A 17,033-nucleotide genomic window follows, 5' to 3' on the forward strand; every position below is an offset into this window, starting at 1 on the left:
CAGTTCTGAGTCTGCCTCTTCCAGGCCCATGTTGGGGGTGGGGTTGGTGTGGGGATGGGGGTGTCCGGCTCTTTCTGTACCTCCTGGACCCCCAGGGAGGTTTCACACAGAACGATGCCTGGCAATGTCTGGTGAGCATATTCGGGGCTGGACTGATGAGCTGCTGGTCAGAGAAGGGGTTTGGGTCTCTCTCGGGGTCTGGGGCACCCCGTCTGCTAACGCTTGGCCTGAGCCGCGTAAGGACAGGGTGGGTCTCAGATGGCCCTGTTACTGAGGTGGGGGCTCCTCCCCTGCCACGGGAGATGCCCTCCTGCTGAGTCAGTCCTCAGGGCCCCCACAGGCCTGGAGAAGGCTCAGGGAGGCTGGAGGGGCTAGATGGGGGCTGTGGGTTCCCGGGGTGGACAGGACTCTGGAGGACGGACAAGTATGTGACAAGGACAAATTACGGGCCAGCCGAGGACTGCCAGGCGGAGGATGCTGGCTCCTGACTCAGCCAGCTGCGGTGTGACACTTGCTGGCTGGAGATGAAGGCCCAGAGGGCTCCAGGACGCACCGGGGTCACCCTGGGCCCCCGGGCACCAAGCGGGCCCCTCTGCCAGCCGGGGCATCCTTGCCCCTGCCCTGGCCTTACCCAGGGGGAGTGTGAGGAGGTGGGGTGATCCTGGGTGGTGCTGCAGGGCAGGAGGGGTGGGAGGCGGGAAGGGTCTGGTCTGGGGGAGGGGGACCGCAAGGCTGGTGAAGTCGAGGGATCTGGGACATTGCATGAAGGTTGTCCAGCCCAGGGACCCGCGTGGGCCTGGGGGCGCTCTGTGGGGCTCCTTGAGAAGGACGGCAGGAGCCCAGCCAAGAGGCTTGTTTGGGGCTGCCCAGCCGCCTCACGGCCCCATCCCCTAACAGCCCTGCTCCGCCCCAGACACACCAGCCCAGCTGCAGTCACCACCCTCTCCTGACTCCTAGCCGCCGCCCCGCCAACCCCATCACCCCGGGTTTCCTTTTTGGAAAAGAGGGTCTTTCACCAAAAATCACCAGCCAATGGCTTCAACCAGACCTCTGGAGGGGCGTCTCTTGTGGCCCTGGGGGCCCTCCTCGCAAGGAGAAGCCCAGCGTGTGGGGACCCCAGGGGAGCCTGCTCCTCTGCAGCCCAGCCCGGGAGCGGGGCCTCGGGCTGTGTGCTCAGCGTCTCCCTCCCCGCCTTCCTTGGCTGCAGGAGGAGAGCTTGAGGAGCGAATGTTTGGATGTTTCCTTTGGCCCAATTAGTATTCCTCTCTTCACCCCCTCTGCCACCTCCGAGAGTTAGCCTGAGAGTCAGCCGGAGGCAGTGGGACATTGAGGAACTGGTTGCCAAGGCCCCCGAGGGACAGAGGTCACGTCCACCCTCCAGGATGGGCAGCGGCATCTCCTGGGAGGGCACCAGCCCAGGGCTCCCTGCAGGGGTGCTGGGCTGCGGCAGGTCTCAATGCCTCCCCTCCTGACCTGGGGTGGGGGGTACCTGGGGGGTGGGAGGCTCAGACCCAGGGCTGGCTGCTGCAGGGCCTATTGGCCCCCATCCACGGGGACAGCCTCCCGGCCCCGCTGCCCTCCCCCCACCCTCCCGCCCACGATCCAAGCCATGAAACTTCTTGCTGCCAGACCTGTGGGCACAGCCTTTCAAGAGGTACCTACTTATCTGAGACTAAAATAAATTTGTTGGCTCTCCAAAGATGAATAGGCAAATGCAACATCAAAATTAGTGAACACTCAGTTAAATTTCTGGCAGCAACAACCAACAGCAACCTATGGCCTGGTGTTACACTGTGCCGGCCACCCCACACCGGGGGCTCGTTTCATCCTCACAGGAGTGGTGGCGAGGCGGGTGCGATTGTTAACATCCCAGATGGGCAAAGGGAGGCAGAGGCAGAAGGCGGGCCCTTGCCCAGGGACACGCAGCTGGGGAGGAGCAGGGACTTGGACCAGCCTCGGTGACCATCACCTCTGCCGCCCCGAGTCCTCCACACTGGCCGGCCTGGTCAGCTAGCCCGGTCTAGGGCGGCTCTGCATCCAGGCCTGGGGCCCTCCCGGGGTCCGAGCTGGCTGCTCCTGCCCCGCTGTACCAACAGAGCTTTCCTCAGCCCGGGTCTGGACCACAGGCCCCGGGCTGCAGCCTCCTTACGTTAAGTAAACGCTGGAGGAAACAGTGCCGCGGTGGCCAGGCCCCTCCTGACCTCGGAGCCCCCCTCCTCGGGCGAAGGCGCTGAGCGCCCCCGGTGCCTGATGCACACACAGGTTGGGGACGGGAAGCCGAGCCCTGCTGACCCCCCTTCTGCTGTAGGAACCCCGTCTGCACCCCAGGTTGCATCCGTGTCCTCCGTCACCACCCTGAGCACCTGTCAGGGTGCTCCTCCACCCTGCCAGGGTGACGTTAGCTCAGAAATCCACAGATACCCTCTCTCAAGTCCGGTTTTTAAGAAAGAAACTGCGGTGCACAAAGAAGCCAGAAGTCTGAGGCTCTGATGGGACACGGGGATCTTCAGAAGTGACCCTGCAGGGCTCGCAAGTCCCAAAGCGCCCGCCCTGTCCGGCTTCCCCTCCAGGAGGCGCTGGCTGGAGCCGCCCCCAGGGGCAGGGTGGGGAGAAGGGACACGGAAGCCCAGGCGTGCGTGTAATGCAGCACTGCCGGGGTGCCCTGGGACCCACCCGCCCGGCTCCCACTGAGGGGCGCCGCTGGGGATGGGCGGGCAGAGCCAACCCCCACCCGGCCAGCGTGTCAGCCCCCCGACCTGCCCCCACCGGGGACTTGGAGGAAGTCAGCAGAAAACTGGCGGGCTCTGCCACCTGCCGCTCCCCGGACCCTCCCCGGCAGCCCCAGACTTCCCTTCAGCCCCCAAAGCGGCGCTGTGCCCACCCCCGCCCAGGGTGGCCGGCGCTCACTCACCGTGCAGCAGGGCATGCGGGCGCAGCGGGCGGGCTCCCTCCTCCAGGCTGGCCCCCTGGAGTTTCCACTGAGCTCCGCTGCCCCCTGGCGGGAGGTGCGGTGGGCGGTGGGGTGGGGTGGTGCGCTCAGCTGACCCCGCGGACCCCGGCCGCCCCCAGCACAGGCTCTTTTTGGCGGGGCCCCTGCAGGTCCGGAGCTGGCGGAGTCTCCAGGTGAGTGTCCCAGCGGTGTCCGGAGAGGCCGTGGACAGGTGCTGCGGGCTGCCCAGTGAGGGTCGGCGGGCACTGCAGGGTGGGCGCCCCCCAGGGGTGTGGAGAGGACCGGCCGCCCCGTGGGCGCCTCTCCAGAGCCTGCAGCCCCCAGCCGCCACCAGCAGGACCGGCTGCGGCAGCCGCCTGGTGCGCCGGGCGGATCTGTGTCCAGCCGTGTGGCTGCGGTCTGAGGAGCAGGCTGGGGTGTTACCTAACACCCCGAGGCAGCCGCACCTCCCGGTTGGCAGGTTTGCTTAGGGATGACAGTGGGAGGCAGACGGGTCTTCAAGCAACCCCAGAAGATCCCCGCCGTGACCCCCTGTGGCTTCTTCCTCCCGGGGCAGAGACTGAGGCACAGAGAGGCTGAGCGCCAGCCTGCGCTCACACAGCGAGTGTGAGGCTCGGGAATTCAGCCCCAGCTCCCTCTGTTCCAGGGTCATTCCCCACTGCCCTGAGAAGCCAGCTCCCTCCCAGCCCAGCCCAGCCCAGCCCAACCCAGCTCCTCCCGCTTTGCCCTGCAGGTCCCGCTCACCCCGCCCCCTGCCTACAGCATTGCAGGAGCAAGTGCTGACGAGCCTTTGTTCGGAAGCTGGGTTGGGAGAGCTGCAGGTTCCCTACACACAGGTGACTCTTCGTGGGGGCCGGGGAGGAGGGCAGTGGGACTCAGGTGACCCCTGGAGTCTGGGCGGGAGGACAGTGGGATGCAGGTGACCCCTGGGAGGCTGAAGAGAAGGGCAGTGGGACTCAGGTGACCCCTGGGTCTGGAGGGGTAGGATAGGTGACCCCTGGGGGTCTGAATAGAAGGGTAGTGGGACACAGGTGTCTCCTGGGAGGCCAGGGAGGAGGGCAGTGGGACACAGGTGACCCCTGGGGTCTGGGCGGGAGGACAGTGGGACGCAGGTGATCCCTGGGGTCTGGAGGGGAGGGCAGTGGACATAGGTGACCCCTGGGAGGCTGAAGAGAAGGGCAGTGGGACTCAGGTGACCCCTGGGGGGCTGAAGAGAAGGGTAGTGGGACACAGGTGTCTCCTGGGAGGCTGAAGAGAAGGGCAGTGGGACTCAGGTGACCCCTGGGGTCTGGAGGGGAGGACAGTGGGACACAGGTGACCCCTGGGAGGCTGAAGAGAAGGGCAGTGGGACTCAGGTGTCCCCTGGGGTCTGGGAGGGAGGGCAGTGGGACGCAGGTGTCCCCTGGGTCTGGGGGGGAGGACAAGTGTTTCCTGGGAGGCTGGCGAGGAGGGCAGTGGGACAGACACTGGGATGTGTCAGCAAGGCCATCTTTAGCCTTTGTCTGGCCTCTGCCACCGGGGTGCCAGCCTCTCCTTCACGCACTCAGCTCTGCTGCTGGCCCTGAGTGGCCGACGGCTGCAGGATTCAGGGAGTGAAGGGAGTAGGCTCAGACGGGTGGCCCGGGAAGCCAGAATGCCCCTCCGACTCTGCCCTACAGGGTCTTGTACACGTGACCCTTGGACCTTCTGCCCAACTCACCACTCGGAAGTGGAGGGAGGCCGCCCTGCCCGAGGCCTGGGCTTTGCCGATACACCCGCTGCCCAGCGGGCAGGTCCCTTAGCCTCTCTGTGCCTCCGGCTGCAAAGTGGCCTCTCAAGACCCAGGACAGGCTCTGGTGAAGGCCCTCAGCCCCAGACCTCGGCCTGCAATGGGACCCCCAGCAGCAGATTCTGTGCTTGGGGGAGGGGTGGGGAGGCTCCAGGCTGGTCCTCAGGACCCCTGGCATCACAGGACAGGTGGGTAGCCAGGCCCTGCCCAGACCATGACAGCGGGTAGCAGTCAGCATGTGGCACTGTGCCCACCCCAGAGATGCTCACCCGTCCTGCCCGTTTGCAGGTGTCGCAGTCACCAAGGGGCATGGGACCGTCAGCGGTGACCCTCCCAGGGAGGGGTGCAGCCCCAGCAGGTCTGAGGGGCCGGGTTTGGCCCCCGGCTCCTGGGTTGGACCAGAGCAGAGCCGCCACGTCTGGGTCAGCAGCCACGCTGACCGTTAGAATTTTGCAGGTGCCCCAAATCTAGTGATTGGGATCTAGTGAGAGTCTGATCTGTTCTTCAGACATCAATCCCTCCCTGCTTCCTCCCCTCCCTCCTTCTCTTCTCTCGCAGCCCCCCCTCCCTCTCTGCTATTCACTGTTTACTGAGCCTGTGCCAAGTTAGGAGCAGAGCTCCTGGGCCCCACGCTCACCTGAGTGTGCAGACAAGAGAAGGCTGAGTGCAGAGAAGGCTGGTGTCAGGGTGCAATGCAGAGACTGCTGAGGTCACATCTGGGGAACCTGGGACCTGTCTGATGAAGGAGCCTGAGTGTGTGCATGAGGCAAGGGAGGGAGCCAAGGGGCACAGAGGACGGTGTAGGGCATCTGTGAGCTGAGCTGAGGAGCATGGAGGAGGTGCGGAGTGGCTCTCTTCCTCCTGCCTTCCTTCGTCTTTGGCAGGGAGCTGAGGATGTTTGGGGAGGAGGAGGAGGAGTGATGGTGATGAGGATGGTGGTGATGGTGATGATGATGAGGGTGATGATGACGATGATATTTCAAAACAACAGAAACAAGTGCTGTGCCAGGCTCCTGACATGAGGAGGCACCTCTGACCCTGGGGGTCTACTGGTTCCCCCACTTCCTCCTAGCCTGGTGTCAAGGGCCGTATATAACCCTGAAAACCTGCTCTCTCCACTCCATGTTTTCTGGCCAGCCCTGGTCCCAGCCTGGCGGTGGGAGCCATCTCCACTCTGTTATTTCCCTAATTAGACACGTTAGTGTATACGCCCCTTCACCCTCAAAGTGTGACATTAATGGTGGAATTTAAGGCCCCATGGAGAAGGCAGAGGCAATGTTTTTGACCCTAGAGTGAACCCCGTCCTCCAATTCGATCCAGAAAGGCTGCTCTGGGAGGGGTTGGCCCCCCAGCACACACATGCTGAGAGGCCTCCCACTGAGATGCTAACGAGGAGGAAGCCCCAGACTGGCCCTGCTCAGGGCTCCTCAATGCACAGGCGCAGGGACCTCTCCGTCTGTCTGCTCCCTGCTCCCTGTCTCTCTGGCGAGGCTGGGCCTGACTCCCCGCTGGAAGCCGCAGAATGTCCTTCATTAGCGTCTCTGCAGCCGCCTCCCCTCCACCTGCAGCCCGTCTCTCCAGGCCACTTGGCCGGTGCAGGCCACCTGCCGCCGGCTTGCTGGAGGGCATGTGTGCCTGGGCAGGGCAGGCGGGTAGACCGTCTTTCACCGGCCTGGGCCTGCAGGGCTGAAACTCCAGCGTCCTCATCACGGCGCCGGGGCCAGCATTGCACATGTGCCCACTCAGCTGCCCGAGGGGTCCAGCTCGCTGCGGCCCAGCAGGGGTCCAGCTCGCTGCGGCCCAGCAGGGGGACCGGTGGAGCCCCGACTTTGTCTGGGCCTCTGTCTCTCCATCAGCAGGATGAAGGGGTCCTATCCCTCGCGGCGGTGGGGTGGGGGGCGGGGCGGGTGGTGGAAATCTTACCCTTGCAGAGACTTCAATGCCTCACATGTTTCTTTGCACATTATACATAAAGGAATGTTCATCCCACTTACAAAGAGACTAACTCTCTCTTTTTTCCCTCATGGCAAGGGGGTCCCTTGGGTCTGTTTTCCCCCACTTTTCACCAAAAAAGGAGCAAAGAAGACCTGCTTACTTTCCTCTTCAGCCTAGGAAACAACAGTGGGATGCAGTAGAGTGGCCCGGGCTCAGGGTGACAGTGGAGAAGGGGTCCTCCGGGGCCGAGGCTGCCCCCCCCTTTGTGTGCAGAGGGCAAAGCAAGTGAGGTTTGCCAGCCTCTGACATTCAGGAGAGGCCCAAAATGTGAATTTTGAAGGGAAATTTCCCAACTGTAAGTCCTGTTAACTAATTAAGATTTAACCACTGTGAACGCCCACTGTGATCTGACCACGGGCTGGCAGGCCCCCAGCGGCTGCCCTCTGGCCCAGCATGACCGCCAAGGGCCTGCCCCGGGTGGTTTCTGATGAGCTCTCAGGGCGAGCAGGGTCCCTGATGCCCATTAGGGATACCAGGCTGTCTCCAGGCCGTGAAGCACCTTTGTCTGGAGCTCCACACAGAGTGTGGTCTCTCCTCAAAGTCCCTGCTTTGACACCTGGGGCTGCTGGAGGGCGACCAGATGCAGACATGTGGGCCCCCGGAAGCTCTGGCTGGCAGAGATTAGCCAGCAAGTGGGATGCTAGGGCCCCACACGAGGGCAGAGAGGGAGGACGGACAGGCCGAGGGCCTCCCTGGACCGCAGCTCAGCTGTCCGGCAGGTCCAGGAAGCATGCACTCACTCTACAAACGCTCAGCTCCTGCAGGCTAGGAGGGGGCCCAGAGCCGAGGGCTGCAGACGCCTTCTCCCTGTCGGAGGGGCCCTGCCGGCCCGGGAGGCCCCTTCTCTGGGAGAGGAGTGTGCTCACCTACAGGCGTCCCAGGGGAGGAAGAAACAGACTTGAGAGCTTTGTTTAGTCTATTCTAAGACCTGCTGACTCAGCTGTAAGTCACAGGCCTGGGTCCTGCTTTTCATTCTTCTGAAAACTGGAAGCTTTTCAGGCTGAAGAGAAGTGATTCAGATTTGAAAGTAGCTAGAAATGATACGTGTGCGGGTAATCATAAAAGGATATTTTCTTCTTAATTTCTACAAAGCAAGAGTAGTAAAAATATATGTTGGGGTTTATAACATTTGTAGAAATTAAATGTATAAAAATAACCCAAAGAGCTGGAGGAGGAAAAGGGCCTCATCTGTTGGAGGGTCCTTATGTTGTATGTCAAGTGGTTTACTATTCACTGTGATGAGTTAAAAGGGCGTAGTATCATCTCTGGAGAAACCTGCCAGATTATAAAACAAAGAGCTGCAGCTAAAAAGCCAATAGAGAAGACAAAATGGAGGACTAAAAATTATTTGATTAATCAAAAAGAAGGCAAGAAATGAAGCTCAATAGGACAATGAATATAAGTGAGAAATAGATAACAAATGCTAAGATGGTAGACTTATACACAATCACATCAATAATTATAGTATATGTAAGTGAACTAAATACTCTGAATAAAAAGCAGAGATTTTCACACTGGATTAAAAAATACTACCCTATAATGTGCTGTCTACAAGAGACACAGATGTAGAAAGACTGAAAGAAAAGAATGAAAAGATATGCCATCCAGACAATAAGGACAAGCTAGCCGGTGCAGCTAGTGATTTATTTCAGATAAACCAGACCTCAAGGTGGGCTTCCCAGGTGGTACTAATGGTGAAGAACCTGCCTGCCTATTTAGGAGACGTAAGAGATGTGGGTTCCATCCCTGGGTTGGGAAGATCCCCTGGAGGAGGGCAGGGTAGCCCACTCCAGTATTCTTGCCTGGAGAACCCCATGGACAGAGGAGCCTGGGGGGTTGCAACCCCCATGAGGTCGCATAGGGTCAGACACGACTGAGGTGACAGCCTGATCACACGCCATGTGTGCGAAGATGCTGTGTTCGGTCTATGGGTGGCGCTAGTGATAAAGAACCTGCCTGCCAATACAGGACACTTAAGAGACACAGGTTCAAGCCCTGGGTCAGGAAGATCCCCTGGAGAAGGAAATGGCAACCCACTCCAGTATTCTTGCCTGGAGAATCCCATGAACAGAGGAGCCTGGTGGGCTACGGTTCATAGGATTGTAAAGAGTCAGACACGACTGAAGGATATTACTGGAGATAAAGAGGAACATTTCATAATTGTATTAGTAATCTATTGCTTTGTAACAACTTTAAACTTTAGCAGCTTAAAATGATAAGCTTTGATTCTCTCATGGCTTCTGTAAGTCAAGAACTGGGGAGTGACCTATCTAGGTCACTCAGGGGCTGGTAATGATCAGGCCTCTGTGTCATCTGAAGTCTTGACTGGGGTTGGAGGGTCCACCTCCAAGGTGGCTCATTCACATTTATGCTGAATTCAAGTGATGAAACGGAAAAATTCCCTGAAAAACAAGACTTCCTAACTGATGCAAGAAGGAAAAGAAAATCTTGGGAGCCCTGTATTTGTTAAAGAAACTGAAATTGCATTTTGTACCCCTTCCACGAAAGATGGTTTCTCTGGTGAAATAGTACGGGTCTTACCCAAATTCTTACAGAGTAAAAGGGAATAACTGATGCTCCGAACTGACAAGGGGATTATGAGAAAAAAAGTCCAGAGGCCAGCATCTCCCACAAGTGTAAGTGAAAATGCCCTCATCAAATGTTTAGCCAATCAAACTCATCAATATGTAAAACGGATAATATATTCTGGCCAAGTGGGGTTTATCTAGGGACTACGAGGTCAGCATTGGAAAAGGAATCAGTGTAGTTCACCAGAGTAACAGACTACAGGAGAAAAACCACGTGTGCCTATGCGCTTAGTCGCCCAGTTGTGTCCGACCTTCTGCAAGCCTGTGAACTGCAGCCAGCCGGCTCCTCTGTCTGTGGGATTTTCGAGGCAAGAACACTGGAGCGGGTTGCCATTGCCTCCTCCAGGGGATCTTCCCGACCCAGGGATCGAACCTGCATCTCCTGTTTCTCCTGCGTTGCGGGCAGATTCTTTGCCCACTGAGCCATCGGGGAAGCCCCAAAAGAGAAAAACCATAAGGTCATCTCAATACACAAAGAAAAAGATGCAGTAAGGTTCAATACCCACTCATGATTAAAAAAAAAAATGCAACTTTTGGAAAATTAGGAGTAGATGGAAATTACATCAGTATGAGAAAGGGTATATACAAAACACCTATATTTAGCATCACGTTTAGTGGTGAGAGAGTGAACACACCCCCTGTAAGATTGGGAATGAGGCAGGGATGCCATTGTTACCGTTTCCATTCAACACTGAAGGGAGGTCTTAGCCAGCGCAATAAAAGAAGAAAAGGAAATAAAAGGAAAATGATCTCTACTTGCAAATGACGTGATTGTGTACATAGGAAACCCTAAGCAGACTTCGAAAAGATGACCAGAGGGAATTCCCTGGCGGTCCCGGGGCTACGACTCCACACTCCCAGTGCAGGGTGCCTGGGTTTCATTCCTGGTCAGGGTACAAGATCCTGGTCAGGGAATCAGACCCCACAGGCCGCAGCTGAGGGTTTAAATGCAAAGATGCAGGATGAAGGTCCTGAGAGCTACAACTAAGAACAGACACAGCCAAATGAATAAACATTTAAACAAAAACTTAAAAAGACTTAGAACTAATTTAGGAAGTTGGCAGGAGAGTTATTCAATCATATAAAAAGTCAAGATGAAACAATTGAAAAATGAAATTAAAAGATAATTCTGCGTAGCATCAAAGCCTCAAAGACCTAGGGATAAATTTCCCAAAACATGAGCAAGATACCTACGCCGAAAACTACAAAATTATGTGACAGAAGTCAAAGACTGAATTAAATGAGGGGAGGCGGGGTTTAAAACATGCTTTCCTGGTGGCTCAGCAGTAAAGAATTTGCCTGAAATGCAAGAGATGGGGGTTCAATCCCAGGGTCAGGAGGATCCCCTGAAGGAAATAGCAACTCACTCCAGTATTCTTGCCTGGAGAAGCCCACGGACAGAGGAGCCTGGGGCGGGGGGCTATAAGCCATGGGGTCACAAAGACTTGGGCACGACTTAGCAACTTACCATGCTTATTAATTGAAAAACTCCATAGTGTTAAGATGTCAATTTCGCATGATATTTTTTGGCTGTGGCTTGTGCAGCAGAAGCAAGGCCTCCGACCAGGGATGGAAACTCTGACCTCCACGGTGGAAGCACAGAGTCTTAACCACAGGACCACCAGGGAAGCCCCTCCATGAATTTTTATAGAATAATTGAATAGCTTCAATGCCATCCCAGTCACATTTTCAGTAGATGTTTGAACAAATTGTCAAGTTTTTTCTAAACCATATGGGGAAATGTAAATCTTGAAAAAGAAATATAAAATCATAGGACTTAGAGCACCTGATTGCATGACTTATTTTTAATACTGGTAATTAAGACAGCGGGATGCTGGTATAAGGGAAAACAGACCAACAGAGAACAGAATCCGGAAATAAAGCCTCCACGTACAATCAACTGATTTACAGTAAAGGCGCCCATGTAATTCAGGGGAGAAGGGAAGCCTTTTCAGCAAATGTTATCAGAATGGCTGGTTATCCACACGGAAAAAAAAAGAAAACAAAACCTAACTGAAACTTGACCTGTTTCACAGCATCCTCGCTCACTCTGAGCGGAACCACAGGAAAGACCAGACTGGGGAGAAGGTCACGGGGATGCTCTCGCCCGCTGTCCCCGGGCCGGCCGCTGTCTTGTGGCTGGCGCACACCTGTCCCATCCCAGGATCCAGTGCCTTCAGCTCCTCTGGGGGCCCCCTTCTTTGTCCTCTCCTTCTCTGCTTGTGTTTGGGGGCCTTTCAGACTGCCCCCCAGTGATGGCAGTCCCTTCCTTACACCGGCAGTCCCGGGATCAGCGCTGGCACCCCCTCCTCCTGGAAGCTGCCTCTGCTTTATGAGTACGGGGGACATGTGACCCTCTTCCATGCACCTGTAACACGAGGGGGGCCAGATGGTTTGTCATCCACACCAGGACACGCACGACTAGAAAGGGGTGGACACGCTGATGGTTCTCAAGGTCAAATTGGGACACACGGGGCCTCTCTAAGCCTCTTCACATGCTGTCCTTGGGTTGCATGGACGTGTCCATCACTTCTCCAGACGCTGAGCTCTTGCGGAAGCGGCCACACCTTGGCGTGACCCTCCCCTGAGCTCCTGCCTAGCCCCCGGCCCTGAGCTGCCTCTGCTGGTGTTTGCTGGCTCAAAGGGGAGAGTGTGGTGGAGAGCTGGAGATGGGCTGGGGCGGCTCTGAGCACCTGGGTCCCTCGTCTCCTGCTCAGGTGTCAGCTCAGTGGTCAGGCCTCGGCTGACCCAGAGGTTCCCGGAGCCAGCCTGGGCTGATTCCGCTGAGTGGCGCTCCATTTCAGCCATATCTTTGATTCACTGGATTTCACATTCGCACCATTATCCGCTCACCCATCCACCAGTCCGCCCACCCCATGCTCCTCCCCGCCGTCTGGTTCTCAGCCCAGGGAGACGGCCCCCGCCCCGACCCCCCGGAGCTCACGTTCCAGTGAGACACGCGGACACTGAGAAGCTCAAACATGAGCCCAGGAAATGCAGCGCGAGGTGGGTGGGAGGCTGCTCTGGGCAGGGAGTCCCTCCGGGTGCTCAGCCAGGGCAGGCGGGGACCGGGGAGCTGAGGGCAGGGCGCCCGCTGCCAGGAGGCTCCCAGTGTCACAGGACAGACAGACGCAAGGACAGGCCCGGGGCTGAGTGGGGTGCCAGCCGTCAGCGTGGTTTGTGTGCTAAGGTCAGGGAGGTCTGGGGACACGCGGAGCTCAGCCCAGAGACGGAGCTGGAGGTGAGAGAGGTGATGCGGCTGACCTTGAAGGTCAGGAAGGTCATGGTCCGCCCTCTGCCAGCCTGGCCTCCTGCCTCCTTCCTCGGACTCCAGGTCGGAGATGTACTCTGCTTCTCCTTCTGCAGACGAGGCTCCCCGCAGTCAGGCGACTTGCTGGAGGTCACCTGGCTGGAGAGACGCCAGAGGGACGGGAGCCCAGTCCTGCTTTTGCAGGTCCGTCTAGGTGGCCGTCACTCCTCTGGGACTGGGGCCACGCTGGCTTTATAGGGCCCAGGCTGGCGTCCATTTGCCCAGCAGCAGGTTGCTGGACAGAGGTTTGGCCCTGCCCATCTGTCCGGACTGGGCTGCTCATCACACACCCCAGACACTGCCAGCTGCCCGGCGGCCCGTCTGTCTCTGCCGGCGGAATGCAGATGGACAGCCCCTCAGGGGGCCCCGCAGCTAGTTCCTGGGGCTGGGAGAGGTGGGGGCTGATGCTGGCGCACCTCTGAGGCTGCCCCACCCTCATCGCATTTCCAGGAACTCTAGGAAGGAGGCCACACCCCTCCTTGGGTCCGGCGTGAAGTGGTCCCAAGAATGGACGGCCCCTCCCCATCTTACCCCCAAAGCCAAGGCTGAGGTCACTGACCCTCCTTCCTGAGCCTGCTAGGCTGTCAGAGCCCTGGCCTCCCTTGGCTGGAATCATCCAGTCCTCAGGGCACAGTCTGGGGAGACCAGGTGGGGGCACCTGGGGTGGCCACCCCAGGAGGGGTGGCCAACCTGCAGAAGCGTCTCTGGGCCGGGGAAGGGTCCAGGTAAGTCTTCTTCCCTTGCCTTAGTGTTTTCCAAAGTCCCAAGGATGAGCAGCACATACCTTTTCTAGTGAAAAAAGGACAACTTTTTAAGAACAATTCTCCTGGTGTTGTAAAAGGCATTGTTGTAACAGGTTTCACATAGCAGGCATAGAACATCTTCATCTTTGGTAAAATTTGAAATTTCTGTGGGTCTCCATCAGAAAAATGAACGCAGCCGAGGGTTCTATGCCTCATGTGCCTCCCTCTGAGTCCAAAAGTTTTGGTGATTTAGCTTTCCAAGATTTTCTGTAGGACTTAAAACTCTTGACAATGACCCTGAAGTATCATTTTAAGATAGCATCAGAAACACATAAAAGGATCTCTACTTTGGAAGCTGCAAGGAATGGCGTCAGCTGTCTACCTCCTTCCTCCCATTCACCCTTCCGCATCACCATCCGTCCGTCCGTCCATCCGCTCATCTAGCAGTCCGCCCACCATCGGTCTCCCTCCTCTTCTTCACTAGGGAAGCCCTGGGGGTGGGGTGCTGGCAGGGGAAGGGGGGTCTTCGGCAGGTGGGCAGGGATGGGCGGGCAGTGATGGGTGAGCAGAGGATTCCCTGGAGGAGGGGAAGCTGAAGATGGGGGTGGGGGGAAAAGGCACCCTCCAGGCAGCAGGTGTCCGGGACCCCTGGGGGCTGGGAGGGTCCGGGGAGGGCCGAGGGGGCATCTGGCTCTGCAGTGACCCCCCACTTTGCCCACACGCTTTGCGCGCACTTGGTGGGGAAGCCACGCCATCTGGTGGCCAGTGGGGAGACTGCAGGGCAGGTCCTGCGAGGGGGTCCCCTGGGGATCTGGGCCTCAGTGAGGACAGCCCCCGATCCAGCCAATGCCCAGGCTCCCATCCGCCCAGCACCCCCATGTAGGCCTTGAGGGGGCCACCTCCCCTTCACTCCTGCCTCAGCTGGCGGCGGGGTGGGAGGGAGGCGGGAGTTGGGGTGCCTGTCCTCGCCCCAGTCCTGGGGCTCCCCACTTCCTTGCTGTGTCTCTGGTCTGGTCCTCGTCCCCTGCAGGCCAGGTGGGGGGGGAGTTAAGACCACGGCTCTCACCCGGCCCCCAGCCCTTGGGTCCCCAGAGTGGGTGAGCCGGGGAATGACGTGGAGTCCTGGAGGGTCTGGCAAGGGATGGGGGGTGGGGGGCGTCCAGGGCATTCCCTACACGTGGCCCATGAGCAGGGAGACCCCTCTGGCCCCCCAGCTGGACGCCCTCCCCCAGGGAGCGCCGAAGGACCGCCCGCAGAGGTTCCCGCCGGCCCGGCTGCCGGCCCACCGTGAAGTAGATGAGGGGCCTGGCGCTGCAGTGGACGCAGGCCAGGAGGGTGGCCAGCGGGAAGAAGGTGGACAGCAGGAAGCTCGGGAGGTACGGGAGCAGGGTCCAGCAGAGGAGGTAGGGGAGGCCGCAGACGAGCAGCAGGAGCGCGGAGCCCAGCACGGCGCCGTAGAACCGCGGGCGCTGGCGCTGGGAGCAGCACGCCACCCAGACGAAGAGGACCAGGCCGGCCGCGAAGGCCGCGCAGGCCAGGGCCAGCAGCCCGGCCACGCTGGCCGCGTGGTGGCGCAGGCAGGCCAGCGGGCGCGCGCTCTTGCGCAGAAGGCCGCAGGCGTCGGAGGTCAGCAGCACGGCCGGCGGGGCCAGGGCCCAGCTGAGGCCGCAGACGACGCCCGACGTGTGTCTGGGGCGGCAGCCCTGGTAGCAGGCGGGGAAGAGGTCGGAGAGGCAGCGCTCGGCGCTGAAGGCCGCCAGCAGCCAGAGGCCCACGGAGAAGGCCACGAAGGTGACCGCGAAGTAGAGGCTGTGCTCGGAGCCCAGGGCCGCCTGCACGGCCGAGAAGGCCAGCTGGCAGCCCAGGAACAGGAAGTCCGCGGCGGCCAGGTGGAGCACGTAGACGGCGAAGGGGCCCTTCTTGATGTGGAAGCCGAGGTGCCAAAGCACCAGCGCGTTGCCCAGCAGCCCCCCGAGGCCCACGGCCAGGGTGAGGTAGAAAACCACACTGCTGAAGGTCCCCCAGATCCCGAACATGCTGGCCGGCTGGTGGCTGGCGGGCAGGACCCTGGAGGGGAGCGACAGACGTTGAGTCGGCAGCACGAGGAAAGGCGGGCATATCCTGAGGCCGCCGGACGGCCCCTTCCAGGCCAGCGCCCAGCCCTGCAGGCCCCAAGACCTCTTGGGAAAAGGAGGATTCCGTAAGACACGCTGACCCGGGGAGACGAGGATGCTGACCAGGTGGGCGGTCCTGCCCCCGGCTGGGATGGTTAGACTAAACGCACAGAGAGCGATTGAGAAGGCCGTGTACCGACGTTGTTGCAGAGGTCAGCGTCGGCTGGACGGGACTGCAGGCAAAGGGAGTGCTCGTGTGGACACGACTCAAGGACGTGGGGAGAGGCTGGACTACGCTCCTGCTGGCTGCCAGCCCCAGAGGGTCAGCCGGGCGGAGACCAGCGGTAGCCATGAGCACACTCAGTCCTGCGCTGGCCATGGAGGGTGGGCGGGGGTGGGGGGTGGGGAGCTGTACTGTGGCGGCGGTGGGAGGCTGGGAGGATGAGAGAAGGCAGAGGACACCCCAAGCCTCCCCGGCTCTCCGGATCAGGCAGTTCAGCCGGCTCCTCCTGCTACAGGCGGCTTGGCCGCATGCAGCTCCAAAGCCTCGGCAAGCTTGGGGATGCGGTGATGCCCCGGGTCCTCGGGAGAAGCCAGCGCAAGTGTCTGCTGCCGGCCCCTTAGGGGCAGCGAGGGGGCGAGTCCTATTCTGGCCCCAGGGGAGAGACTCCGTCCAGGAACAGGGCAGGCAGACCCCGCTGACGGGGTCTCAGAGGTGCCCTTCCCTCTGCTGTGCCCCTTCCCCACAGAGTCCACGCTGGCCTTTGTTCTCAGCCTCGCAGCGGCTGTCAGGGCCCTAGGGTGAGGAGTCGGGGAGCCACGCGGGGAGAGACCCGCAGAGTGACAGAGACAAGAAGAGAGACACGGAGACCCCAGAGACATGGTGGGGACATACAGCCCGCCTCCCAGCCTCGGGGTCTTCCCCCAGGCGCCCCCCGGCGGGGCTGTGCCTCTGCCTGGACCGTCCTCACCTCCCCCCACAGCCCGTTACCCAGGTCTGCCTCCTTTAGGACTCTGGAAACTTCCGCAGCCCCCTCGGGCCCTCCCAGCCTCCCAGCCTCCCAGCCCGGTGTCCTCGCCTGCCTCTTCTGTGTGGCTGTCCTTGCCCAGGAGCGGGGCTTAGCGGGGTGGCTCGGGGTCTCTCGCCCTGACTCCCTGCAGGATCTCCCCGAACAGGGCACGGGCAGACGGTGGTGGTGTCGGGGGACCCAGAGAGCCGAGCTGGACTCTGGGGTCACGGTGGGGGGACTGTGCTGAGCCCCGAGGGACCCCAGGGGCTGAGTCGGGTGGAGGGTGAGGGCCAGCGCTGGGGGCGGGGCTCTGGCCCCGGCAGGAGGTGAGGAGGAGTGGAGGGGGCTACCTGGACGGCTGTCCTGCCGGCTCTCGGAGCGGGAACACCCGCCCGGTACACGCAAACAAGGGCCCAGGGTCCCGGCTTGTGAATGACGCGCCCACCGTCTGCTTCTGCATCCTCACCCCAGCGCCCAGGCCCACGGGAGCCCAAAAGTCCTCAAAGATGTCCAGCGCCGGGGTGGGGAGCAGGTGGGCTGGGTGCAGGGGCCCCC

At 59.9% G+C, this 17,033-nt stretch overlaps 1 protein-coding gene across 1 annotated transcript; it reads right to left on the bottom strand.

Annotated features, from left to right (window-relative positions):
* Positions 1 to 6,460: 6,460 nt before the first annotated feature.
* Positions 6,461 to 15,820, bottom strand: MRGPRG (MAS related GPR family member G). The gene is made up of 6 exons (XM_043451586.1): positions 15,639 to 15,820; positions 14,530 to 15,421; positions 14,421 to 14,485; positions 12,566 to 12,710; positions 7,454 to 7,558; positions 6,461 to 6,511 (listed from the first exon to the last, which is right to left on the bottom strand). Exons 1-6 carry the CDS (start codon positions 15,818 to 15,820, stop codon positions 6,461 to 6,463), a joined length of 1,440 nt encoding a protein of 479 aa, XP_043307521.1.
* Between the last annotated feature and the right edge of the window lie 1,213 nt (positions 15,821 to 17,033).

Source organism: Cervus canadensis, chromosome 29 (assembly GCF_019320065.1).
Source record: "Cervus canadensis isolate Bull #8, Minnesota chromosome 29, ASM1932006v1, whole genome shotgun sequence".
Taxonomy (NCBI): Eukaryota; Metazoa; Chordata; class Mammalia; order Artiodactyla; family Cervidae; genus Cervus; species Cervus canadensis.

Excerpts from the sequence above, each read along its gene's own strand:
- MRGPRG (XM_043451586.1), bottom strand. The coding sequence starts at position 15,820 with ATGGCTACCGCTGGTCTCCGCCCGGCTGACCCTCTGGGGCTGGCAGCC. Across the intron at positions 15,422-15,638 it reads GGCCTTCTCAATCGCTCTCT|GGTCCTGCCCGCCAGCCACC; the intron begins GTGCGTTTAGTC and ends GCTCCCCTCCAG. Across the intron at positions 6,512-7,453 it reads AGGAGCTGAGCGTTTGTAGA|CGAGCTGGACCCCTGCTGGG; the intron begins GTGAGTGCATGC and ends GCTGGGCCGCAG.